Source organism: Macaca mulatta, chromosome 20 (genome assembly GCF_049350105.2).
Source record: "Macaca mulatta isolate MMU2019108-1 chromosome 20, T2T-MMU8v2.0, whole genome shotgun sequence".
Taxonomy (NCBI): Eukaryota; Metazoa; Chordata; class Mammalia; order Primates; family Cercopithecidae; genus Macaca; species Macaca mulatta.
In genome coordinates this window covers 5,705,755-5,731,256 of record NC_133425.1, presented here as the reverse complement: position 1 = coordinate 5,731,256, position 25,502 = coordinate 5,705,755, and the positions used below count along the sequence as shown (strand labels likewise).

General features: G+C 51.3%; 3 protein-coding genes across 19 annotated transcripts in view; 1 reads left to right on the top strand and 2 right to left on the bottom strand.

Moving 5' to 3' along the window:
* Positions 1 to 25,502, bottom strand: part of LOC144337859 (uncharacterized) — a 116,826-nt gene that overhangs the window by 6,965 nt on the left and 84,359 nt on the right. The gene's annotated exons all lie outside the window — the stretch shown is intronic.
* On the top strand, positions 2,577 to 16,719 carry NMRAL1 (NmrA like redox sensor 1). Of its 12 annotated transcripts, none has more exons than XM_077983718.1 (6): positions 2,577 to 2,647; positions 3,042 to 3,117; positions 7,757 to 7,902; positions 11,174 to 11,423; positions 13,091 to 13,281; positions 16,454 to 16,719. In XM_077983718.1, the coding sequence occupies exons 2-6, from the start codon at positions 3,078 to 3,080 to the stop codon at positions 16,631 to 16,633; spliced, it is 807 nt and encodes a 268-aa protein (XP_077839844.1). In that variant the 5' UTR covers positions 2,577 to 2,647; positions 3,042 to 3,077; the 3' UTR covers positions 16,634 to 16,719.
* DNAJA3 (DnaJ heat shock protein family (Hsp40) member A3) overlaps positions 22,081 to 25,502 on the bottom strand; it is a 33,351-nt gene continuing 29,929 nt past the window's right edge. For 3 of the 6 annotated variants that reach the window (XM_028841093.2, XM_028841095.2, XM_077985516.1), the window contains one exon: positions 22,081 to 23,315. In XM_028841093.2, the coding sequence (XP_028696926.1) occupies positions 23,293 to 23,315 (23 nt within the window). In that variant the 3' untranslated portion in view covers positions 22,081 to 23,292. Of the gene's footprint in view, positions 23,316 to 23,928; positions 25,186 to 25,502 lie in introns of those variants that run through there. The other 3 variants (XM_028841092.2, XR_013411490.1, XR_013411489.1) reach the window with 3 other exon arrangements.

Here is a 25,502-nt window from a genome sequence, read left to right as displayed (position 1 = left end):
TTCCTGGAATTTGGAATCTGAAAAATATCTTAAGCAATTCTTTTTTTTTTAAGTTATTTTATTTTTATTTTTTAATCAATCTGTTTTTTTATGATGCACTTTCTGCTTTTGTCATATCTTAAGCAATTCTTAAATAAGAGCTTATGATTCTAGTGTCACAGATCCTAACTATAGGAACAATGGGGAGGCAAAAAGTCAGTTCTCAGTGACTTTCAATTACAAGGAAGTGAGTAAAAGTGCACAGCCTGATTAGTGCTTAATTTTAACTGAGTGTCTCTCCAGAATTCTTGTTAACCATGTGAGGGAGGCTTAAATATATTCATTCTGATCACCCCCGCCCACCGACTTTTTTTTTTTTTTGAGATGGAGTCCCGCTCTGTTGCCCAGGGTGTGCAGTGGCATGATCTCGGCTAACTGCAACCTCTGCCTCCCGGGTTCAAGTGATTCTCCTTGAACCTCCCAAGTAGCTGAGACTACAGGCACCCGCCACCATGCTTGGTTAATTGTTTGTATTTTTAGTAGAGATGGGGTTTCACCGTGTTAGCCAGGATGGTCTCAATCTCCTGACCTCATGATCCACCCGCCTCGGCCTCCCAAAATGCTGGGATTACAGGCGTGAGCGACTGCGCTGGGGCGATTCCCCCTTTTAACAGATGGGGTCTTGCTTTGTCATCCAGACTGGAGTGCAGTGACACGATCTTGGCTCACTGCAGCCTTGACCTCCTGGCCTCAAGTGATCCTCCTGCCTCAGCCTCCCAAATCACTGGAATTACAGGCCGCCGCACCATGCCGAGTCATTTTTTAGTTTTATTGAACACAAATAAATTACTGAAGTCGTGGGCCGGGCATGGTGGCTCCTGCCTGTAATCCCAGCACTTTGGGAGCCTGAGGTGGGAAGATCACTTGAGGTCAGGAGTTTGAGACCAGACTGGCCAGCATGTCGAAACTCCGTCTCTACCAAAAATACAAAAAAAATTTAGCCAGGCATGGTGGCTCCTGCCTGTAACCCCAGCTACTCAGGAAACTGAGGCAGGAGAATAGCTTGAACCCAGGAGGCGGAAGCTGCAGTGAGCCAAGATCACACCACCACTGCACTCCAGCCTGGGCGACAGAGCAAGACTCCACCTTGAAAACAAAAACCAAAACAAAACGAAAAAACCCGAAATCAGTGCAAGTAGTAGCAACGTCAAAAGTGAGTTAGAAGCTGGGCATGGTGGCTCCCACCTGTACTCCCAGCACTTTGGGAGGCTGAGGCCGGTGAATCGTTTGAGGCCAGGAGTTCAAGAACAGCCTGGCCAACATGGTGAAACCCCCCTCTCGACTAGAAATACAAAAATTAGCTGGGCATGGTGGTGTAGCAGGGTGAGCCGCAGACAAGAACCCCTCAGACACTGAATTGTAGAAGGAAAGGGCTTTATTCAGCAGGGAGCATCAGTGGACTCACGTCTCCAAAAATCAAGCTCCCTTTTAAGCAATTCCTGTCCCTTTTAAGGGTTTACAACTCTAAGGGGGTCGGTCCGATTGAGCAAGCAGGGGGTACATGACTGGGGGCTGCTTGCACTGGTAATCAGAACAGAAAGCAACAGGACAGGGATTTTCACGATGCTTTTCCATACAATGTCTGAAATCTGTAGATAACACAAGCAGTTAGGTCAGGGCTTGATTTTTAACTACCAGGCCCAGGGCGTGGTGCTGGGCTATCTGCCTGTGGATTCCATTTCTGCCTTTTAGTTTTTAACTTCTTTCTTTGGAGGTGGAAATTGGGCATAAGACAATATGAGGGGTGGTCTCCTCCCTTAGTGGCACATGCCCGTAATCCCAGCTACTCAGGAAACTGAGACAGGAGAATCGCTTGAACCCAGGAGGGGGAGGTTGCACTGAGCCAACATTGTGCCACCACTGCACTCCAGCCTAGGCGACAGAACCAGACTCTGTCTTAAAAAGAAAAGGCCGGGTGAGGTGGCTCACGCCTGTAATCCCAGCAATTTGGGAGGCCGAGGTGGGTGGATCACGAGGTCAGGAGTTCAAGACCAGCCTGGCCAAGAAAGTGAAACCCTGTCTCTACTAAAAATACAAAAACTAGCTGGGCTCGGTGGTGGGTGCCTGTAATCCCAGCTACTCGGGAGGCTCAGGCAGGAGAATCTCTTGCACCGGGGGGCGGAGGTTGCAGTGAGCCGAGATCGCACCACTGCACTCCAGCCTGGACGACAGAGGGAGACCCTGTCTCAAAAAAATAAAATAAAATAATAAAATTTTTAAAGTGAGTTAGGCAAAGCAAATATCCAGCGGACAAGGCCTCAAGGGGTAAGAGTCGTGGACATTGCTTTAACTATCTTTGCCTGACGCCAAATACCTGAAAATTCAGATGTTCATGCAAGATAAAGAGGTAATTTTTCTCCTCCTCCCAGTGGTCACCCGCAGCATTCGGTTAAGCGGCTCTTCACCTCGCTCACTTCGGTCTAACCGGATTTACACAAATTCACTGCGCACGTGCCTGGGGCGGGCAAACCCGGAAAGGACGCAAAGTCCCGCAGGAGCAAGGAGGAGCCAACAGCGCCGGAGGAGGAGTTTCTGCCGACACTTCCGGATTGGCCGCTACAGCCGGGGGTCCTCCTACGCTGTGCTCCCGGCAGCGGCGCTCTGCCAGGTGGGGCCGGAGCTGCGAGGAGGGGTCGGCGCCTCGCGGGCAGCTCCATTCCCGCCTCTGCAGTGGACTTGGCCGCAGAATCGGGGTCCCAGGCTCCTGGAACTTGTTCCGGCCAGGCCGCGGCAAGGAGGTCACTCCAGCCGGTGGAACCCGGGCCAGGGGGCGGGTGACCAGACTCGGGCGGGGGAGGCGGGACGGAGGAGGGGAGGGGATCGGGCCCAAGGGGGACGAGGAGGGTCGTAGGACCCCGATATCTCGGGACAGGCGTCTTGCCGCTCCGGGCCCAGCTGCCCGCCTCCACACATACTCGGTGCGCAGACAATGGGGGGTCCCTTGTCGCTCCTGGCGGGAACCCGGGCCCCACCCCCAATTCCACGCCTCCCACTACCCCCAGATCTCTCTGGACCGCATTCGTCCCCTTCTCGTCCTCATGGCGGACAAGAAACTGGTGGTGGTTTTCGGAGGCACAGGTGAGCGAAACCCCAGACTGGGGCCCCTGCAGAACCAGGGCGCCCAGCCCTGAAGACCGCCCGTCCTGGGGTCTGCAGGGAGGGGTAAGGTCACTGGGACCCCCGACCCGAGTTGGGGCTGTGATCGCAGGAACGAGGCCAGAATTGCTTTCCATTTTTTTTTTTTTTTTAGACGGAGTTTTGCTCTGTCACCCAGGCTGGAGTGCAGTGGCACTATCTCAGCTCACTGCAACCTCTGCCTCCCGGGTTCAAGCTATTCCCCTGTCTCAGCCTCCCAAGTAGCTGGGATTACGCGCATGCCACCATGCCCGGCTAATTTTTGTATTTTTAGTAGAGTCCGGGTTTCATCGTATTGGTCAGGCTGGTCTCAAACTCCTGACCTCAGGCGATCGACCCGCCTCGGCCTCCCGAAGTGCTGGTATTACAGGTGTGAGCCACCATGCCCGACCTGCTTTCCAAATTAAAAAAAACAAGTTACTTAACTTACTTGAATAGGAGTACTTGAACATGATACCAAAATTAAATCTTCTTTCTAGCCTCCTCTTCTACCTCATCTATCGCTGTTACCAAGTTTCTTGAATATCCTGCCAGAGTAGATAACACGTTATCATTTTTAAAAATGATAGCATATTATTTCACTCCTATTTTTTTATTTATACATATTTAATATCTATAACAGCTTTATTGAGATATAATTCTCATACTATACAATCCACCTGTTTAAAGTGTGCAACTCACTGGTTTCTAGTGTATTCACAGAATTGTACAACCATCACCACAATCAATTTTAGAAAATTCCCATCACTGCAGACAGAAACTCTGACCCAGGTGCAGTGACTCAACCCTGTAATCCCAGCACTTTAGTTGGACCAAGTGGGCAGATCGCTTGAGCTGAGGAGTTTCAGACCAGCCTAAGCAACATGGCAAAACCTCGTCTCTACAAAAAAATACAAAAATTAGCCGGCCATGGTGACATGCACCTATAGCTACCTGGGAGGTTGAGGTGGGAGGATCACCTGAGTCCAGTAGGTCAAGGCTGCAATGACCTGATTGTGCCACTGCACTCCAGCCTGGGTGACAGAGTGAGACCTGATCTCAAAAAAAAAAAAAAAAAAAGAACTCCATGAACCCATGAATAGTTACTCCCCATTCTAACTCCTCCCAGCCAACCCCTAGAAAGCTCCAATCTACTTTTGGTATCTATGGATTTATCTATTCGGGACATTTCATATGAATAAAATCATAATAGGTAGCCTTTTCTGTCTGGCTTCTTTCAATTAGCATGTTTTCAAGGTTTGTTCGTGTTATAGTGTGTGTCCGGGCTTTACTCTTTTTTTTTTTTGAGACAAGAGTCCCCCTCTGTTGCCCAGGCCGCAGTACAGTGGTGTGATCTCTGCTCACTGCAACCTCTGCCACCCGGGTTCAAGCAATTCTCCTGTGTCACCCTCCTGAGTAACTGGGACTACTGGCGTAAGCCACCATGCCTGGCTAATTTTTGTATTTTTAGTAGACACGGGGTTTCACCATGTTGGCCAGACTGGTCTCGAACTCCTGACCTCAGGTGATCTGCCCACCTCAGCTTTCTAAAGTGCTGGGATTAGAGGTGTGAGCCACCGCACCTGGCCAGCTTTACTCTTTTTTTTTTTTTTTTTTGAGACAGAGTTTCTCTCTTGTTGTCCAGGCTGGAGTGCAATGGCGCGATCGCTGCTTGCTGCAACCTCTGCCTCCCGGGTTTAAGCAATTCTCCTGCCTCAGCCTCCCAAGTAGCTGGGATTACAGGCGTGTACCACCACACTCAGCTAATTTTATAGTTTTTTAGTAGAGACGGGGTTTCACCATGTTGGTCAGGCTGGTCTCGAACTCCTCACAGCTTTACTCATTTTTATAGCTAATATTCCACTGTATGGATAGACCACATTCTGTTTATCCATTCATCAATGGATGGAACTTGATTTATTTCCACTTTTTGGCTATTATGCTGCCATGAACATTGGTGTACACTTTTTTCTGAGTCAGGGTCTTGCTCTGTTGCCCAGGCTGGAGTGCAGTGGCTCAGTCATCACTCACTGCAGCTTTGACTTCCAAGCCTCAAGCAATCCTCCTGCCTCAGTCTCCTGAGTAGCTGGAACTTTAGATGAGCGCTAACAGGCTAGCTGATTTTTTAATTTTTTGTAGAGACAGGGTCTCACCCTGCTGCCCAGACTGGTCTCAAACTCCTGGCCTCAAGCAAAACTCACCCCCCTTACCTTCCCAAAGTGCTCAGATTACAGTTATGAGCTACTGTGCCTGGCCTCAGTCCTTATTTTTGATGCATTTCCGTGTAAATTGCAGATATGTGTACACTGCCCTTCCATACTAAGGCATGCATGACATTAGCTAGAATTCAGTATTTGTTTACAGATTTTTTAATTATGAGGTATATATAATAATTTTTTTTTTTTTTTTTTGGAGACAGGGCCTTACTCTGTCACCCAGGCTGGCGTGCAGTGGTGTGTGTGATCACGGCTCACTGCAGCCTCAACAATCTCCCAGGCTGAGGCTTTCCTCCAGCCTCAGCCTCCCTGGTAGCTGGGACTAGAGGCACATGCCACCATGCCCAGCTAATTTTTGTATTTTTTTGTAGAGATAGGGTTTCGCCTTGTTGCCAGTTTCACCACATTGCCCAGGCTGGTCTCAAACTCCTGGGCTCAAGAGATCTGCCTGACTCAGCCTCCCAAAGTGTCAGGATTATGGGCATGAGCCACCGTGCCCAGCTGCAATGCACAAAATCTTAAGGGTATATCTGACAGATGCGCATGCCTGTGTGACTCAAGCTCCATTGAGATCGGAATAAGTTTTTGTATTCCTTTCTTTTAACTATTTTTCTTTGTCCCGTTTTTGAGCAGATCTTAATATGGTTGTGTATCTGAATATGGCTGTATATTCTACTTCAGGAAGAATTCAAATCCCATCAAGATCTGAATATGTTTTTGTTTTGTTTTGAGACAGAGTCTTAACTCTGTCACCCAGGCTGGAGTGCAGTGGCCCAATCTCGGCTCACTGCAGCCTCTGCCACCCTGGTTCAAGCGATTCTCCTGCCTCAGCCTCCCGAGTAGTTGGGATTACAGGCTCCTGCCACGTGCCCAGCAAATTTTTTTTTTTTTTGAGACGGAGTCTTGCTCTGTCGCCCAGGCTGGAGTGCAGTGGCTCAATCTCGGCTCACTGCAAGCTCCACTTCCTGGGTTCACGCCATTCTCCTGCCTCAGCCTCCCAAGTAGCTGGGACTACAGGCACCTGCCACCATGGCTGGCTAAGTTTTTGTATTTTTACTAGAGATGGGGTTTCACCATGTTAACCAGAACGGTTTCGCCTTGTTCGATCTCCGGACCTCGTGATCTTCCCGCCTCGGCCTCCCAAAGTGCTGGAATTACAGTCGTGAGCCACTGCGCCCGGCCTAATTTTTTTTATTTTTAGTAGAGATGGGGTTTCACCATCTTGGCTAGGCTGGTCTTGAACTCCTGACCTCGTGATCCACCCACTTCAGCCTCCCAAAGTGCTGGGATTACAGCCACTGAACCCAGCCTGAATATGGTTTTGTATTCTACTTTTTTTACTTTATTACATCATAAATATTTTTACCTTTATTTTTTTGAAACCAAGTTTCGCTCTTGTTGCCCAGGCTGGAGTGCAATGGCACGATCTTGGCTCACCGCAACCTCTGCGCTTCCCGGGTTCAAGCAATTCTCCTGCCTCAGTTTCTTGAGTAGCTGGGATTACAGGCATGTGCCACCATGCCTGGCTAATTTTGTATTTTTAGTAGAGACAGTGGTTTCTCCATGTTGGTTAGGGTGTTCTCAAACTCCCGACCTCAGGTGATCCACCCGCCGTGGTCTCAAAGTGCTGGGATTACAGGTGTGAGCCACTGCGCCGGCCCTTTTGTTTTTGAGAGGGAGTCTCACTTTGTCACCCAGGTCACCCAGGCTGGAGTGCAGTGGCGTGATCTGGGCTCACTGCAAGCTCCACCTCCTGGGTTCAAGTGATTCTCCTGCCTCAGCCTCTTGAGTAGCTGTGACTACAGGCACCCGCCACCACGCCTGGCTAAGTTTTTGTATTTTTAGCAGAGACGGGGTTTCACCGTATTAGCCAGGATGGTCTCGATCTCCTGACCTTGTTATCCACCCGCCCTGGCCTCCCAAAGTGCTGTGATTACAGGCGTGACCCACCGTGCCTGGCCTTTTTTTTTTTTTTTTTTTGATACAGATTCTCACTCTGTCATCTAGGCTCCAGTGCCGTGGTGCAATCTCAGCTCACTGCAACCTCCGCCTCCTGGGTTCCAGCAATTCTCGTGCCTCAGCCTCCTGAGTAGCAGGGAGTATGGGCATGTGCCACCACATCCAGCTAATTTTTGTATTTTTTGATAGAGGTGGGGTTTCACCAAGCCAAGATCGTACCACTGCACTTCAGCCTGGGCGATAGAGTGAGACTTCATCTTAAAAAAATAAAATAAAATAAAATAAAATAAAAATAATTGAATGAGAATCATCGCTGAGAAGGTTTCCTGGGTGTTCCTTGCTGTGGTGGAGCACTCCCTTCAGGGTTTCGCCCTTCAGTGGGACTTTCAGGCAGGTTTGACCTGGGAGGTGTTTTTGACTCTTTATAGGTGCCCAGGGTGGCTCCGTGGCCCGCACGCTCCTGGAAGATGGAACATTTAAGGTTCGAGTGGTGACCCGAAACCCTGGGAAGAAGGCAGCAAAGGAGCTGAGGCTGCAAGGTGCAGAAGTAGTGAAGGGAGACCAAGATGACCAGGTCAGCATGGAACTGGCCCTGAATGGGGCTTACGCCACCTTCATTGTGACCAATTACTGGGAGAGCTGCAGCCAGGAGAAGGAGGTCAAGCAGGTGAGGGCAAGCAGGAGCTGCAGGGAGGCTGGGCCAGGCTAGGAGCAGAGCGCCTGGGAGGAGCTCCAACTCTGCAGGGAGGGCTGACCACTGCAGGCCTTTCCCTCTCCTTCATACCTCTGCCTGCTCTAGGCTGTGAAGCAGGTGGACGCTGTTGCGTCCAATGACTTTTTTTTTTTTGAGACAGTCTCAGTCTCACTGAGCAACCACACCTGGTCTGTTTGTTTGTTTTTTAATGAAAAATGTTAGAAGTTGCTTTTTTAAAAAAAGAATTTACACTTTTATTTTAGATTCGGGGGTACATGCACAGGTTTGTTACATTGGTATATTGAGTGATGCTGGGGTCTGGGGTGTGACCTGACCTGTCACCCAGGTAGTGGGCACAGTACCCAGTAGGTAGGTTTTCAACCCTTGCCTCCCTCCCTCCCATGGTCCCCAGTGTCTGTTGTTGCCTTCATGTCCACGTGTACCCATCCAAACTTGTTATTAGCCTTGACCCTTTCTTCAATTATGGTCTTACCTAGAAACCCATTATATAGAACGTACAAAGACAACTTCTCTGATTAACACAGATCTTGTTTTTTTTTTTTTTTTGAGACGGAGTCTCGCTCTGTCCCCCAGGCTGGAGTGTGGTGGCGCAATCTTGGCTCACTGCAAGCTCCGCCTCCTGGGTTTCATGCCATTCTCCTGCCTCAGCCTCCCGAGTAGCTGGGACTACGGGCGCCTGCCACCATGCCTGGCTAATTTTTTGTATTTTTAGTAGAAACGGGGTTTCACCATGTTAGCCAGGATGGTTTCAATCTCCTGACCTTGTGATCCGCCCGCCTCGGCCTCCCAAAGTGCTGGGATTACAGGCGTGAGCCACTGTGACTGGCCAGATCTCTTAAGACGGAGTCTTGTTCCGTCGCACAGGCTGGAGTGCAGTGGTGGAATCTCAGCTCACAGCAACCTCTGCCTCCCGGATTCAAGCAATTCTCCTGCCTCAGCCTCCTGAGTAGCTTGGATTACAGGTGTGCACCAGCACGCCCAGCTAATTTTTGTATTTTTAGTAGAGACAGGGTTTCACCATGTTGGCCAGGCCGGTCTTGAACTCCTGACCTCATCTGATCTGCTCGCCTTGGCCTCCCAAAGTGCTGGCATTACAGGCGTAAACCACATGCCCGGCCCTAAGCAGATCTTATTTCTTTTCTTTCTTTCTTTCTTTTTTGAGACTGAGTTTCACTCTTTTTGCCCAGGCTGGAGTGCAATGGCGCAATCTTGGCTCACCGCAATCTCCGCCTCCCGGGTTCAAGTGATTCTCCTGCCTCAGCCTCCCGAGTGGCTGAGATTACAGGCATGTGCCACCATGCCTGGCTAATTTTTTTGTATTTTTAGTAGAGACGGGGTTTCTCCATGTTGGTCAGGCTGGTCTCGAACTCCTGACCTCAGGTGATCTGCTTGCCTCGGCCTCCCAAAGTGCTGGGACTACAGTTGTGAGCCACCGCGCCCAGCCCAGCAGATCTTATTTCTAATCCTGATGATTCCGTGTGGGCTTCCTGGTACTGTCACAACAAAGGACCACAATCCACGTGGCTTAAAACCATAGAAATCAGCTGAGCGCTGATTTGAGGCCTGTAGTCCCAGCTACTTAGGAGGGTGAGGCAGGAAAATTGCTTGAATCCAGGAAACGGAGGCTGCAGTGAGCAGAGATCGCACCACTGCACTCCAGCCTGGGTGACAGAGCGGGAGTCCATCTTAAAAAAACAAAACAAGGCCGGGCGCGGTGGCTCAAGCCTGTAATCCCAGCACTTTGGGAGGCCGAGACGGGCGGATCACGAGGTCAGGAGATCGAGACCATCCTGGCTAACACGGTGAAACCCCATCTCTACTAAAAATACAAAAAACTAGCCGGGCGAGGTGGCGGGCGCCTGTAGTCCCAGCTACTCAGGAGGCTGAGGCAGGAGAATGGCGTAAACCTGGGAGGTGGAGCTTGCAGTGAGCTGAGATCCGGCCACTGCACTCCAACCTGGGCGACAGAGCGAGACTCCGTCTCAAAAAAAAAAAAAAAACAGGCCGGGTGCGGTGGCTCACGCCTGTAATCCAGCAATTTGGGAGGCCAGGCAGGTAGATCACGAGGTCAGGAGATCGAGACCATCCTGGCTAACACAGTTAAACCCTGTCTCTACTAAAAATAGAAAAAAATTACCCGGGAGTGGTAGCGGGCGCCTGTAGTCCCAGCTACTCAGGAGGCTAAGAGAGGAGAATGGCGTGAACCTGGGAGGCAGAGCTTGCAGTGAGCCACGATTGTGCCACTGCACTTCAGCCTGGGTGACAAAGTGAGACTCCATCTCAAAACAAAACGAAACAAAACAAGGGGTTCGAGGGAAATCCTTCTTCACCGTTTCCAGCTTCTTGTGGCTCCAGGTGTTCCTTGGCTTGTGGCCACAAAGCTCCCATCTCTGCTTCCCTCTTCACATGGCCTTCTCCAAGTTCATCTCCTCTCCCGTCTCTCATAAGTACCCTGGTTACTGGATTTAGGGCCCATCTAGTTAGTGCAGGATGTTCCCATCTCAAGATCCTTCACATAATTACATCTGCCAAGACCCTTTTTCTGAATAAGGTCACATTCACACGTTTCAGGAGTGAGGATGTGGCGTATCTTTTTGAGGCCACCGTCCGAATCCCTGCATCACCTCATGCAGTAGGTAGTGTTGTCATCTGCATTTAACCAACGAGCTCAGGATGGTGCCATCACCTGTCCAGGGTCACACAGCTTGTACATGGCAGAGCCTGATTGGAACCTATGCAGCTGTGGTGTCACTATAGTCTCCCAGGGCTCTCCAAGGAAGATGGCTGAGCTCTGTGGGCAGGGTGTTCTCACACCAGCAGAAATGGGACACGTGCATTATCCTTTGGGCCTCCATGTAGGCCGTCCCCCTGCAGCCGACCTCCTCGCCCCTCCTGTGTTGCACATGGTGGGCCAGAGTTGGTGGCTGGTAGAAGGCTTCCAGGGCTGTGTTAACGGGTGTGCTGTCATATGTGAACATCATTCCAGGAGAGGGGGCCTCCTCAGGGGTAAGTGGGGTCTGGCTGTTAACCTCGCAGATGGTGGCCGCTCTGGGATTAGAACACTGGGGCCGTGACCAGGGACAGACGTCCTTCCTCTGAGCCTTGTGATCTCTCTTTCCCTGCCCTCCAGGGGAAGCTGCTCGCTGATCTGGCCAAGCATCTGGGCCTCCACTATGTGGTCTATAGCGGCCTACAGAACATCAAGAAGCTGACAGCAGGGAGATTGACCGCGGCGCACTTTGACGGCAAAGGAGAGGTGGAGGAATATTTCCGAGACATCGGCGTTCCCATGACCAGTGTGCGGCTGCCCTGCTATTTTGAGAACTTCCTCTCCCACTTCTTGCCCCAGAAAGCCCCAGATGGAAAGAGCTACTTGCTGAGTGAGTGCCCTTCCTCGCACACGGTGAGGCAGAGCTCTCCACCTTGTGAAGCTGTTAGTGTAGCAGACCTTGGGCCGCTATCACGTGGTACCAGGTCCGAGCCATGGCTCCCTCACGTTGGGCCCAGGACTGAGCATGTCCTGTCAGCTTGTGGGGCCTCGACTTCCTGTTCTGTGAGATGGGCTTTATACTGAGGTTTGCAAGGGTGGCAAGATCTACTGAGACAGTGATGATGCAATGCTCGCTTGGTCCATTGGAAGGCTTTACAGAGAGGACCTAGTGATTGTCAGTTCTCCTTCAAAGATAAGGAGGAGGACCAGGCGCGGTGGGTCATGCCTATAATCCCAGCACTTTGGGAGGCTGAGGTGGGGATATCACCTGAGGTCAGGAGTTCGAGACCAGCCTGGCCAACATGGTGAAACCCCATCTCTACTAAAAATACAAAAATTAGCCAGCCCGGCGTGGTGGTGCACACCTATAATCCCAGCTACTTGGGAAGCTGAGGCAGGAGAATTGCTTGAACCCAGGAGGCGGAGGTTGCAGTGAGCTGAGATCGTGGCACTGCACTCTAGCCTGGGCGACAGAGCAAGACCCCGTGACAAACAAAAAGACTGGGCGCGATGGCTCAGGCCTGTAATCCCAGCACTTTGGGAGGCTGAGGAGGGTGGATCACAGGGTCTGAAGATCGAGACCATCCTAGCTAACATGGTGAAAGCCTGTCTCTACTAAAAATACAAAAAATTAGCCAGGCGTGGTGGCGGGCGCCTGTAGTCCCAGCTACTCTGGAGGCTGAGGCAGGAGAACGGTGTGAACCCGAGAGGCGGAGCTTGCAGTGAGCCGAGATGGCGCCACTGCACTCCAGCCTGGGCGACAGAGCAAGACTCTGTCTCAAAAAAAAAAAAAAAAAAACCTCCAGTCAGGGATATCTCTTGCTCCGGTCTCTGAGCTCTGTGCCCTCGAGCTCCTAGGGGATCTGAACAGGGAGCTGCATTGGCCCGTCTCTAGGTAAGAGGATGGCACCCAAGCATTCCACAGGCCACACCCAGACCCTTGCCAGCCTCCCCATCTACAAAACCTCAGCCTGGAAAGTTGCAAGTCATTCATTCATTCAGGATTTATCAAGCTTTTATCATGGACGTGCTGCTCTGGGCCAGCCCTTGGTGTCTGGTTAATCAGGATTTCTGGTAAGTGAGTTGGTATTTAGAGTATCCACCCACAGGTGGACATTCCAGCTTCCAGGAATTTAGGATGTGACAGAGTACTTCAGGCTGGTGCCTCAGGATCAGCGGAGACCCTGGGCTCCAGCCGCACTCTCTGTAGCAGCTTTCAAAGTCCTTTTCCTTTGTCCCTTGTCCATCATCCTAGCGCTAAGAGAGCTGGGCAGGCCCAGGTTCTTAGCCCCATTCTGGGAATGCAGCAACCCAGACTCAGAGAGCCTCAACAGCCTGCCCCAGGTGGCAGTAGCTGGATTCCATCCTGCTTCCTGACTGAATTCCACTGCTACCTCTGTGCTACCACAAATAGCAAGACATATCTTAGCTATGCCTGAGTGCTGGAGTATGCAGCTGACTGCTGGGAAGAACCAGCTTGGACCCTTTGGAGAGGGGCTCTGTCCCTGCCCGGGTCTGCCCTTGGGACATGTGCCAGCTCATGTCTGTGCCCCACAGGCCTGCCCACAGGTGACGTTCCCATGGATGGCATGTCTGTGTCCGACCTGGGTCCCGTGGTGCTCAGCCTGCTGAAGATGCCAGAAAAATACATCGGCCAGAACATCGGGCTGAGTACTTGTAGGCACACAGCTGAGGAGTACGCTGCCCTGCTCACCAAGCACACCCACAAAGTCGTGCACGATGCCAAGGTGGGCCTCCCACCCCGGGGGACTCAGGCAGCTGTGTCAGGGCTTTCTAGCTCCCCATAGGGAGGGTGTATCCAGGGCTGCCCACCCCTCTGGGAAATGCATCTAAATTCATTTGTTCATTGTCAACGTTTATTTTCTGCTGTTCTAGGAGCTAAGTGGCCACAGAGTGAAATTTCTGGCTTAGATGTTTTGGCCAAGTAGCGAGAAAAGCTTCCAGGAGGAGGGGTGAAAATGCAGGCCCTGCTGGGCTCCTCTGTGGGAGGGGATTTGAAGGGAAAGAGTCTAGAAAGAGAGGCCCAACCCCTGCCCCCAATATTGGCCTGGCTGGGTGGGCAGGAGGCCTACTGGACAGACTCTTGGGTACCTGTTTTCTAATGTCTGTCATTACCATTAGGAAAGTAAGACCTACTCATTAAAGAATCTGGAAGGCCGGGTGCAGTGGCTCACGCCTGTAATCCAGAACTTTGGGAAGCTGAGGCAGGTGGATCACCTGAGGTCAGGAGTTCGAGACCAGCCTGGCCAACATGGTGAAACCCCATCTCTACTAAAAATAAACAAATTAGCTGGGTGTGGTGGTAGGCGCCTGTAATCCCAGCTACTTGGGAGGCTAAGGCAGGAGAATCACTGGAACCCAGGAGGCGGAGTTTGTAGTGAGCCGAGATCATGCCATTGCACTCCAGCCTGGGTGACAGAACGAGACTCCAAACAAACAAACAAAAAGAATCTGGGAAACACTGGAGTCCTTAAAAGACAAAAGTTGGGCTGGGCGTGGTGGCTCACGCCTGTAATCCCAGCACTTTGGGAGGCCGAGGCAGGCGGATCACGAGGTCAAGAGATCGAGACCATCCTGACTAACACGGTGAAACCCCGTCTCTACTAAAAATACAAAAATTAGCCGGGCGTGGTGGCGGGCGCCTATAGTCCCAGCTACTCAGGAGGCTGAGGCAGGAGAATGGTGTGAACCCAGGAGGCGGAGCTTGCAGTGAGCCTAGATCGTGCCACTGCACTCCAGCCTAGGGGACAGAGCGAGACTCTGTCTCAAACTAAACAAACAAACAAAAGACAAAAGTTGAGCTGGGTATGGTGGCTCACACCTGTAATCCCAGCACTGTGGGAGGCCCAGCTGGGTAGATCACGAAGTCAGGAGCTGGAGACCAGCCTGGCCAACATGGTGAAACACTGTCTCTACTAAAAATACAAAAATTAGCCGGCATGGTTGCAAGCACCTGTAACCCCAACCATTAGGGAGGCTGAGGCAGGAGAATTGCTTGAACCTGGGAAGCGGAGGTTGCAGTGAGCCGAGATCGCGCCACGGCATTCCACCCTGTGCGACAGAGCAAGACTCCATCTCAGGAAAAAAAAAAAAAGACAAAAGTTAGTTGGGCACGTTGGCTCATACCTCTAATCCCAGCACTTTGGGAGGCTGTGGCAGGAGGATTGCTTGAGCTCAGGAGTTGAAGACAAACCTAGGCAACATAGTGAGACCCCATCTCTACAAAACATACAAAAATAACCCGATTGTGGTCGTGAGCACCTGTTGCCCCAGCTATTCAGGAGGCCAAGGCAGGAGGATCACTTGAGCCTAGGAGTTCAAGACCTGCCTGGGAACCATAGGGAGACCCCTTCTCTAGAAAAAATAAAAATTAGCCATGTGTGATGGTACGTGCCTGTAGTCCCAGCTATTCAGGAGGCTGAGGTGGGAGGATTGCTTGAGCCCAGGAGTTCGAGGCTGCAGTGAGCTATGTGCACCCTACCGCCACTCTAGTCTGAACGACAGAGTAAGACTCAGTCTTAACAACAACAAAGACAAAAGTCACCCTTAGAGCCCTACCGAGACCCAGTACAGTAATGGGAGGAGGCCGTGGCACAGAAAGGTTCAGGGTTTAGGGGGGTCAGCCTCCTGGGCTGAGATCTGGTTCCAGCCATTGAGACCTGCCAATGTGTAAGTTCAGGAACGTTTCCTGACCCCCCTACCTGTTTTCTCATCTGTGAAATGAGTGTATCAATAGTATACACCCCTTTGGTTTGTTGTGAGGATTAAATGAAAAAAACTGCAAAAGCTTTGTTTTAGTACTATGCCTAACACCTCCAAAATATGCACTAAATGACTTACATTGCTTTAAAAAAGAAAAAGGCCTGAGCCAGGTCATGGAAGATTTGGGGAGCTGAGGAGTTAAGATTCAGCTCAGTGGGGATGGGAACAGCTTTGGTTTTTTGTTTGTTTGTCTTGTGTGTGTTGTTTTTGAGACGGTCTCACTCTTTTGTCCAGGCTGGAGTGCAATGGCGTAATCATAGCTCACTGCAACCTCAACCTCCCAGGCTCAAGCAACCCCACCACCTGTGCCTCCCAAGTAGCTGGCACTGTAGGTGCATGCCACTGGGCCTGGCCAATTTTTGAAAATTTTTTGTAGAGAAGGGGTCTCGCTTTGTTGCCTAGGCTGGTCTCGAACTCCTGGGCTCAAGCGATCCTCCCACCTCCACCTCCCCAAGTGCTGGGATGACAGGTGTGAGCCACCATGTCCGGTCAAGCTTTGGTTTTTGAGCAAGAAAGTGATGCAGGGAGGTCTCTGATTTGGAAGAGATTGAGATATTTTCATCTCATGATCTGAAAATAATAGTCTTTTTATTTATTCATTTTTGAGACAGGGTCTCACTCTGTCACCCAGGCTGGAGTACAATGGTGTGATCTCAGCTCACTGTAACCTCCACCTCCTGGGTTCAAGCAGTTCTCCTGTCTCAGCCTCCTAAGTAGCGGGGATTACACGCATCCACCACCAGGCCCGGCTAATTTTTGTATTTTTGGTAGAGATGGGGTTTTACCGTGGTGGCCAGGCTGGTCTCAAACTCCTGGCCTCAAGTGATTTGCCTGCCTCAGCCTCCCCAAGTACAGGGATTATGGGAATTAGCCACAGCCTCTGGCTAAGAACAATCTTTAAACTGATCTAGAATGTCAGGCTGCTCAGGAGAGTAGCGGTTTATCAACTTTCGGCTTTTCTAACTTCTACTAAGTTTTCAAATGACCTTGTACTGAGGACCTGGGTCAGCGACCGAGACAGTAGTGGTTCTGGGTGTAGCAAGTCGGGAGACCCCAGCCCATCCGGCCTTTCCCCCCAGCCTGCCACCTCCCAGGGCACTGGAGGACACCGGCCACAACAGGCTTCTCTGCTTCCAGATGACTCCTGAGGACTATGAAAAGCTTGGCTTTCCCGGGGCCCGGGACCTGGCCAACATGTTCCGTTTCTATGCCCTGAGACCCGACCATGACATCGAGCTGACACTGAGACTCAACCCCAAGGCCCTGACGCTGGACCAGTGGCTGGAACAGCACAAAGCGGACTTTGCCCTGCTGTGACCTGCCCATCTTGCAGCCCCTTTTGGGGGTTGGGGACACCAGAGGGGCAGAGGCACCGACATCTGAATAAAGCCATTGTTCTCCCAGATGGCTTCCAGGATTTGGCTTGGGGTGATAGCTGGGTACCAACACAGCAGTAAGAGGGGGTCCAGGGCTGAAGGGATCACTTGGTGACTGGGACGAGTGACCTACACGTGTGTTTACTCAAACAGGTGTGAAGTGGCCCGTTCTGACCTCAGCTAGCAGAGCAGCTCTGACCAGCAGCCTCTGTTCCCATCACATTTGAAATTCATTTACAGGCGGGGACATAGCACAGGACACAGAGGAGCCCCAGGAGCCAAGCTTCCGACACACCCCTTTTCATCTCCAGAGTCAGTAAGGCCATCTGCACATGTGAGCTGGGGACAGGCTCTGCGGGGGGGCGGGGGAGGAAGGGGCTTCTCCCTTTCCTCCTCATCCTTGTCCTGGGAGGAGCCAGCCTTGGGGTGCTGTCCAGGACACAGGCGACCTTCAAACAGGTTGGAAAAAGGAAAATTGGATGTGGCAGAGCTGTGGCCCACAATGCACAGTGATTGGACACTGCTGGGAAAAGGTGATGCTGCCTGCAGCAAAGGCTGGGAAGCAAAACTGAAGGAGAAACAACCCACCTTGCTTGCTGGGGTGGGTCACAGAGAAGAGGGACAGAGGCCGAGAGACCAGTCGTTTGCCTGAGAGTTTGTGGTCCATGGCAGTTCTGTGATTTTTTTTTTTTTTTTTTTTTTTTTGAGACGGAGTCTCACTCTGTCACAGGCTGGAGCACAGTGGTGCGATCTCAGCTCACTGCAACCTCCGCCTCCTAGGTTCAAGTGATTCTCCTGCCTCAGCCTCCCAAGTAGCTGGGATTACAGGCACCCGCCACCACGCCCAGCTAATTTTTGTATTTTTAGTAGACACGGGGTTTCACCGTATTGTCCAGGATGGTCTCGATCTCTTGACCTCGTGATCTGCCCGCCTCGGCCTGCCAAAGTGCTGGGATTACAGGCATGAGCCACTGCGCCCAGACAATTATTATTTTTTTTTTTAAGAGACAAGGTCTCGCTCTGTTGCCCAGGCTGGAGTGCAGTGGCGCAGTCATAGGTCGCTGCAGCCTTCACCTCCGAGGCTTAAGTGGTCCTTCCACCTCAACCTCCTGAGTAGCTGGGATTACAGTACGGGTATCAACCACCAAGCCCAGCAGTTCTGTGAATTTCAACACGTTTGGATTTGTGTGACTACCATCATGATTTTTATTTATTTTTATTTTTTATTTATTTATTTATTTATTTTTTTGGAGACGGAGTCTTGCTGTGTCGCCCAGGCTGGAGTGCAGTGGCCGGATCTCAGCTCATTGCAAGCTCCGCTTCCCGGGTTTTTACACCATTCTCCTGCCTCAGCCTCCCGAGTAGCTGGGACTACAGGCGCCCACCACCTCGCCCGGTTAGTTTTTTGTATTTTTTAGTAGAGACGGGGTTTCACCGTGTTAGCCAGGATGGTCTCGAACTCCTGACGTCGTGATCCGCCCGTCTCGGCCTCCCAAAGTGCTGGGATTACAGGCTTGAGCCACCGCGCCCGGCCGATTTTTATTTTTTTACTTCCCCACCCTGGCTCTGGTACTCCAGGCACAAAAGTTCATTCTATCCACTGACTGAAGCGTTTCTTTGACAATTTACCAGTATGCTGGGCCCTAAATACAATGTAGCAAAAAAAGGGTATGCTCCCTGCCTTGAGGAGCTTCTATTTAGTGGGAGAGCCTGATAGAAACGAACAATAAATAGTTATGAATCCATGCCTGTAATCCTGGCACTTTGGGAGGCCGAGGTGGAGGAACGTTTTAGTTCAGGAGTTTGAGACGAGCCTGGGTAACATAGCAAGACCCCATCTCTACTAAAAAAAAGAAATACAGGCCGGGCGCAGTGGCTCACACCTGTAATCCCAGCACTTTGGGAGGCGGAGTCAGTTGGATCACGAGGCCAGGAGATCAAGACCATCCCGGCTAACACGGTGAAACCCCGTCTCAGGCATGGTGGCGGGCGCCTGTAGTCCCAGCTACTCGGGATGCTGAGGCAGGAGAATTGCGTGAACTCAGGAGGCGGAGGTTGCAGTGAGCCCAGATGGCCTGGGCGACAGAGCAAGACTCCGTTTCAAAAAAAAAAAAAAGGAAATACAAACAAAACTAGGGCCAGGCGTGGTGGCTCATGCCTGTAATCCCAGCACTTTGGGAGGCCAAGGCAGGTGGATCACTTGAGGTCAGGAGTTCGAAACCAGCTTGGTCAACGTGGAGAAACCCTGTCTCTACCAAAAAATACAAAAATTAGCTGGGCGTGGTGGCATGTGCCAGTAGTCTCAGCTACTCGGGAGGCTGAGGCAGGAGAATCAGTTGAACCCAGGAGGTGGAGGTTGTGGTGAGCTGAGACTACCACTGCACTCTATCCAGCCTGGGCGACAGAGGCAGACTCTGTCTCAAAAACAAAAAGCATAGAAGAAATGGTGGCAGGCATGGTGGCATGTGCCTGTACTCTTAGCTACTCAGGAAGCTGTGGTGGGAGGATCACTTGAGCCCAGGAGGTCAAGGCTGTGGTGAGCTGTGATTGCACCACCGCACGCCAGCCAGGGCAACAGAGTGAAAACCTGTCTCAAAAAAATAAAACCCAAAAAACAAATTGACATAAGGGCTGCAAAAAACAAAACAGCAAGGATAAATAACAAATGGGGACAGGAGCAGCATTGGGGAAGGTGACCAGTAAGCTAAAGTCTGTGGATCATGCCCTTGGCCACATGACTGTGGACCCAGTTCACCTTTTACATTCCCACCTGGCCCATTTGTGACCCTTCAAGGGTCATGACAAATCAGCAGAACTTCTGGTTAAAAGACGTGCACAGTACTTATCAATAAGCAAGAGTGGGAAACAAGCCTCTTGCAGGAGCTGTGCAGCTGCCGTCCTCCACATCAGAGCCGGCTCTGCAGTGCTACGAACACAGAGGGGCAGGGGCAGCTGGAGGCCTGTGGGCCTGGAGAGGATTCCTGCAGACAGAGAGGGGTTTGGTTGACAGGAAAGGAAACAAAGGCCAGTCCACCAGAACCCAAAGGACTATGAGTGAGGAGGAGGCTCAGGTTGGAAACAACCCAAGCCCAGGCCTGAGGTGGGGACAGGGCTGAGGACCAATCCCTGAGAGCTGGCCTTGTCCACCCTCCTAATGTTTTGTTTTGTTTTGTTTTGTTTTTGAGATGGAGTCTCGCTCTGCCACCCAGGCTGGAATCCTGTGGCGTGATCTCGGCTCACTGCAACCTCTGCCTTCCAGGTTCAAGGGGATCTCTTGCTTCAGCCTCCCGAGTAGCTGGGATTACAGGCACACACCACTACACCTGGTTAACTTTTGTATTTTTAGTAGAGACGGGGTTTCACCATGTTGGCCAGGCTGGTCTCGAACTCGTGACCTCATGATTCGCCCATCTTGGCCTCCCAAAGTGCTGGGATTACAGGCGTGAGCCACCATGCCTGGCCCACCCTCCTAATTTTTAAGCAAGTGCCAAACATGCACCTCCCACAGGCTCACGGGCCTAGAGATACTTTATTATCTTCAGACAGGGTCTGGCTGTGTCACCTCGGCTGGAGTGCAGTTGCATGATCACAGGTCACTGCAGCCTTGAACTCCCCAGCTCAAGGAATCCTGCCACCTGAAGCTTTCCGAGGAGCTGAGACTACAGGTGCAAGCCTAAGTTTTTAAAATTTTTTGTAGAGATGGGATCTCACTATCTTGCTGCTGAGCTCATGCAATCCTCCCTCCTTGGCCTCCTAAAGTGTTGGGATTACAGGCATGAGCCACCATGCCTGGCCCTTTTCTTGAATTTTTAAATACATGCCCCTACTCCGAAGCTATGAAGTCTGGTAACACATACATCAGGAGCACAAGTGGAAATAAACCAAACCCAGGCCTGGAAAGGAATTTTACAGCTGTTGCACGGCCACCTTTTTTTTTTTTTTTTTTTTTTGAGATGTAGTCTCGTGCTGTTGCCTAGGCTAGAGTGCAATGGCATGATCTCCACTCATTGCAACCTCCACCTCCTGAGTTCAAGCAATTCTCCTGTCTCAGCCTCCTGAGTAGCTGGGATTACAGGCGTGCACCACCACACCTGGCTAATTTTTTTGTATTTTTGTAGAGAAGGGGTTTCACCATGTTGGCCAGACTGGTCTTGAACTCCTGACCTCAAATGATCCACCCGCCTCGGCCTCCCAAAGTGCTGGGATTATAGGCGTGAGCCACCGGACCCAGCCATGTACAGCCACCTTCTAATCCCTTGAGGGAAGGATGCTTCAACACAACAACGGTTTCTGTTTAGCAAGAGAATCTGCCTTTCTCTTCCAAAGTCTTTCTCTAGACTTCTGCTTTGAAGCAATAGGACATGAATGAGACTCAGGGCGACTGGACCAGGAATAAGCCCAAGCTTTCACAAGAGACACAGTCTAGCTCCCCACTGCTGTGTCCCCAGGAGTTAGAATAGTGCCTGGTCCATACTGAGTGTCCACAGTAGTCAGGCAATCAATATTTCATTGATGAAAATACTGGGAAGTATCTGAGATGAGCAGAATGTCACTGCTGAGCCTCTGCTATCCGTCAGCTATTTCTCCACCTGACCCAGCGAATGGACTCACATCTCACCCTGCTCAGCCCGGAGCACCAGGGTGGACTGAACTGTGTATCAGGGCCCCTTCAGCCATGTCAGGCATAGAGCTCGGCTGGGAACCCAGAGTAGCCAAACTATAATATATAAAAATTTTGGCCAGGCATGGTGGCTCACAGCTGTAATCTCAGCACTTTGGGAGGCCAAGGCAGGTGGATCACCTGAGGTCAGGAGTTCAAGACCAGCCTGGCCAACACTGTGAAATCCCCATCTGTACTAAAAATACAAAAATTAGCCAGGCGTGGTGGCGTGCACCTGTAGTCCCAGCTACTCAGAAGACTGAGACAGGAGAGTCACTTGAACCCAGGAAGCAGAGGTTGCACCGAGCAGAGATGATACCACTTCACTCCGGTATGGGCGACAGAGTGAGACTCTTATGTCAAAAAAATAAAATAAAATTGAAGGTAAAAGATGCAAAGACTCTGAAAAGAATGTAGAGAAACAATCCAGTGAGGGTGACTGAAATGCAGGGACCCAGGGACACTGCCCAGCTCTCACAGCATGGGCTCCCAAGGAAAAAGTCACATCCAGATTCTAGAACATTCACTCACATGGGACTGTTGTGTCATGGCCAGCACCCTGCTCTGGAATCTGACTGAGGGTCAGCACTGTCGGCACCCCAGACCTGTCTGCCTCTATGTACTCTGGGTGGGCATGAGCACAGGATGAGGCCAGCCAAGTCTCCAGTAACTCCCATAAGCTACCTGCAGAGGCTGTCTGAATTCTTTCAAAGAAGAAATGACCACAATTTAGGTTTTAAATATCTTTTTGCAATAGATAATCTTATTTACATTAATACAGAATCATTTTACATTCCTAAATCAGACACTAATAGATGCTTTATTTTAGTGAATTATAAAGGAAAACAAAAAGGAAACTATTGAGAAATGTTTCTTCATTAACCTGTCTGACAACAGCCCAAGGATCCTGAAACACATGGAAACTGCGACATGCTACCAGCAGAGGCTGGGGAACGGGGGTTCTGCTCTGGCTGAATAGTGGGGAGCCTTTAACTGCTTAGCCTGTGCTTTCCTTTTCTGAATCAACATTTACACAGGAAAAAACAATGATTAGCACTGAATAATTTAAATACACTTCAGAAAATAGATGTCAACAGTGTAAGTGGGAGAACCAAGCCCCTGGCTAGCAACAGTGGCAGGGCTTCAGTTCCCAAGGCAGCTGAAATCTGGCCAGCACAGTGCTGCAGAGGGCTGTGGCTCAACAGACGGGCCGGAGCCCTCCATGCCTGGCTTACAACAACAGGACTCAATGGTCAGCGACAGGCGGCCATCCTGGATGGGGTGGGAGCAAGGACTGTCTATCCTGACAGGGATCACCACCACCCACACGGTCAGGAGCAGAACCCCCATGGACTCTCTGGGCCTCTATGTGCCTCCCAGGCCCTGAGTGTGCAGCTGCTTGGTACCCCGGGAATAAAGACTAACTGAGCAGAGCAGCTGACACCTCAGCAGGGCCCCTCATCAGGGGAGGACGGAGCTGGTGGGGCCTGGGGGGCCCCAGGCTCCCATGAAGACAACCTGTGAGAAAGAACTCATTCTGGAACCTCCCGGAGGTTTGCTGAGAAGGAAATAAATCACTTTGTAACTTGGTGCCACTTAAGCCTTCATTTCTAAGCTGTAAGCGTGGCCTTTAATTAAGATCTCCACAACATTCAATTCCAAATTAGAGTTTTAGCCCTACAAGAGTCTAACCATCTCCCTCTGCCTGAGCCAGGGGCCGTCACCTACCCATGGACAGGAAACTGCCACCAGCCTTCGGGGCTGCATCCTACTGTCCAGGCTGTCCACTGTGACCTTTCTGTGGAGAGAGGTGTTGTCCCGTGATTTTGCTGTTGTCAGGGCCGTCCAGAGGCTCTGCGGGGGGGAGCTCAGTGCTGCTGTTCTGGAATCCTCCCGTCTCCCAGGTGCCCTGGCCCTGGGAGGGGCTGCTGCTTCCTGGCCTAGTTTCCAGTGGATCTTTTTCCTGAGCCAAAGAGACAGGCAGTTACCTTATACTCAACATCTCAAGGGAACACACCCCGCTGGGGAGCATCTGTTAATCCCTGGAAAGCAGCTGTGCGAAGAGAGGGGCGAGAACCCCAGCCGCTGAGATGAGCGTAGTCAACAAAAGTGAGTCCCAAGATGACACGGCGAGCAAGCGCCATCCTGGAGCAGCCCCCAGGCTTGCACAGCCCTGCACTGTCTATGCAGGCGGGCAGCTTCCAAGCAGGCAGGACGTGAGGAGATCTGAGTTCTAGGCCTGGCTCTGCCTGACTCGCCCTTTGTGACCATGGGCAAGCTGAACCACCACTGTAGGGGGCTGTACAACAGCCCCCCCATTGCCACCTCCCCAGGAAGAGGACACAGCCAGAGGCTGGCCGCGGCAGCCCAGCCAGTCCTACACTACAGGTTGACTGCCACGTCATCTCTTCCCTAGGCTGAGAGGCCGGCTCCTAGTGGAGCGAGGTTTACCACACCTTGGACTGGCACCTGTTCCCACTCCTGGGGGTGGGGGCACAATATTAGTTAAAGTGGGAGAAAACCAGGATTAGTTCACAGAGGAAAACAAAGGGAAAGAAACCTCCAGGGTTTTCCTACCTCAGCTGGGATATCAGGAGGTAAACATTTTCTTAAGTTTGGAAAGGAATCCCTCCTCGTCCTCCCCAGCCTCACGCCTAGCCTTGCTTCCTGCGGAGCTATCCATGGAGCTGCCACCTGGGCACAAACAGCAGAAAGAACTGGCGTCAGGGGCCCGCACCTCCAAGGTCATATCCTCGGCCCCACCTACCCCCGCCTGGCCACCCAGGGGCCCACATTCAAGGAGCGGCCAAGCGCCACCTCAAGAAGAGTGGGGGCCACTCCTAAGATGGCACAGGATGCCTCACCTGGCAAATGACTGAGGTAACAGAGCACTCAGAGCCTGAAGGTCTCCCAACTGCTCTTTCAATCATGGACCCACAGCAGGGAAACAAGAAATAGAGACGGAGACGGACCATGACAGCTGTCTCTATCTGAGCAACAGTGACAAAAACACAGTCAAGTGCCAGGCACCTCCCAGGCCAGGCCACACACTTCCTTACAGGCAAATGAAAAAAACAAAAAAGGGAGGCACAGAGAGGTTGCAGGGTTTACCCAAGGCCCACAGAGCCAACAAGCGAGAGGGAGGACTGAGTGCGAGCCCACGCAGTCTGACTCCAAAGCCGAGACTCTCAACCACCACGCTGTTGGCTATAAGAAGGTGAATAATGACACCAAGAAAAACCCTACTTCTAGACCAAATGACCAGATTCCATGCTGCTGCTGTGTACAAAGACCCTGCAGAACAGCCCATGTCGGAGTCACGGCCACACACAATCCTCTGTCATAGGCACTTCATCTCATCCCTCACATCAGCAGTCTATGTTGTCCCCATTTGGGGTGCAACAAGTTGAGCAAGTTGTCCCCCATTTGGGGCACCTAACCTAAGTGCTCTCAACCTGGGGGAGGTGTGCTGCTATTTCTTTAGGGCCCAGGCTGACACCACCTAGAGGTACTTTCTCGCACAAACGTGTTACAGATTTGCCAACCATAAGACAAGGAGTGTACACTTTTGTTATGAGTGAGAATATAAACCTGAACTTGGCATATTAATTGTCAATCGCATTTTTAATGTGCCCAGAGACCTAGGCCATGCACAGTGCATAACGGAGTAAAGACCTCAGTCTAAGTAAGACAGTGCCTTCGCTAGTGGAAGGTCCAAAGCTTGGTTCCACAGGTCCCCGGGAAGGGGTGAGGCAGGCTACATAAAACAGAGTGAGACCCAGTCTCAAAAAAGAAAAGGCCGGGTGCAGTGGCTCACGCCTGTAATCCTAGCACTTTGGGAGGCCAAGGCGGGGAGACTGCCTGAGCTCAGGAGTTCGAGACTGGCCTCAGCAACATGGTGAAACCCCATCTCTACTAAAATACAAAAACATAGCCGGGGGCGGCGTGCGCCTGTAGTCCCAGCTACTCCAGAGGCTGAGGCAGAATTGCTGGAACCCGAGAGGCGGGGTGTGTTGCAGTGAGCCCAGACCGCGCCACCACACTCTGGCCTGGGTGACAGAGTGAGACTCCGTCTCCAAAAAAAGAAAAAGAATGATAAGGAGCCATACTGTGTCTCTCACTCAAAAAGTCACATGGTAATTGCAAGCCC

Coding starts and splice junctions, on each gene's coding strand:
- NMRAL1 (XM_015125480.3), top strand. CDS start 3,078: ATGGCGGACAAGAAACTGGTGGTGGTTTTCGGAGGCACAG. Junction 3,118..7,756: donor GGTGGTTTTCGGAGGCACAG/GTGAGCGAAACC, acceptor GACTCTTTATAG/GTGCCCAGGGTGGCTCCGTG. Junction 11,424..13,090: donor TGGAAAGAGCTACTTGCTGA/GTGAGTGCCCTT, acceptor TGTGCCCCACAG/GCCTGCCCACAGGTGACGTT.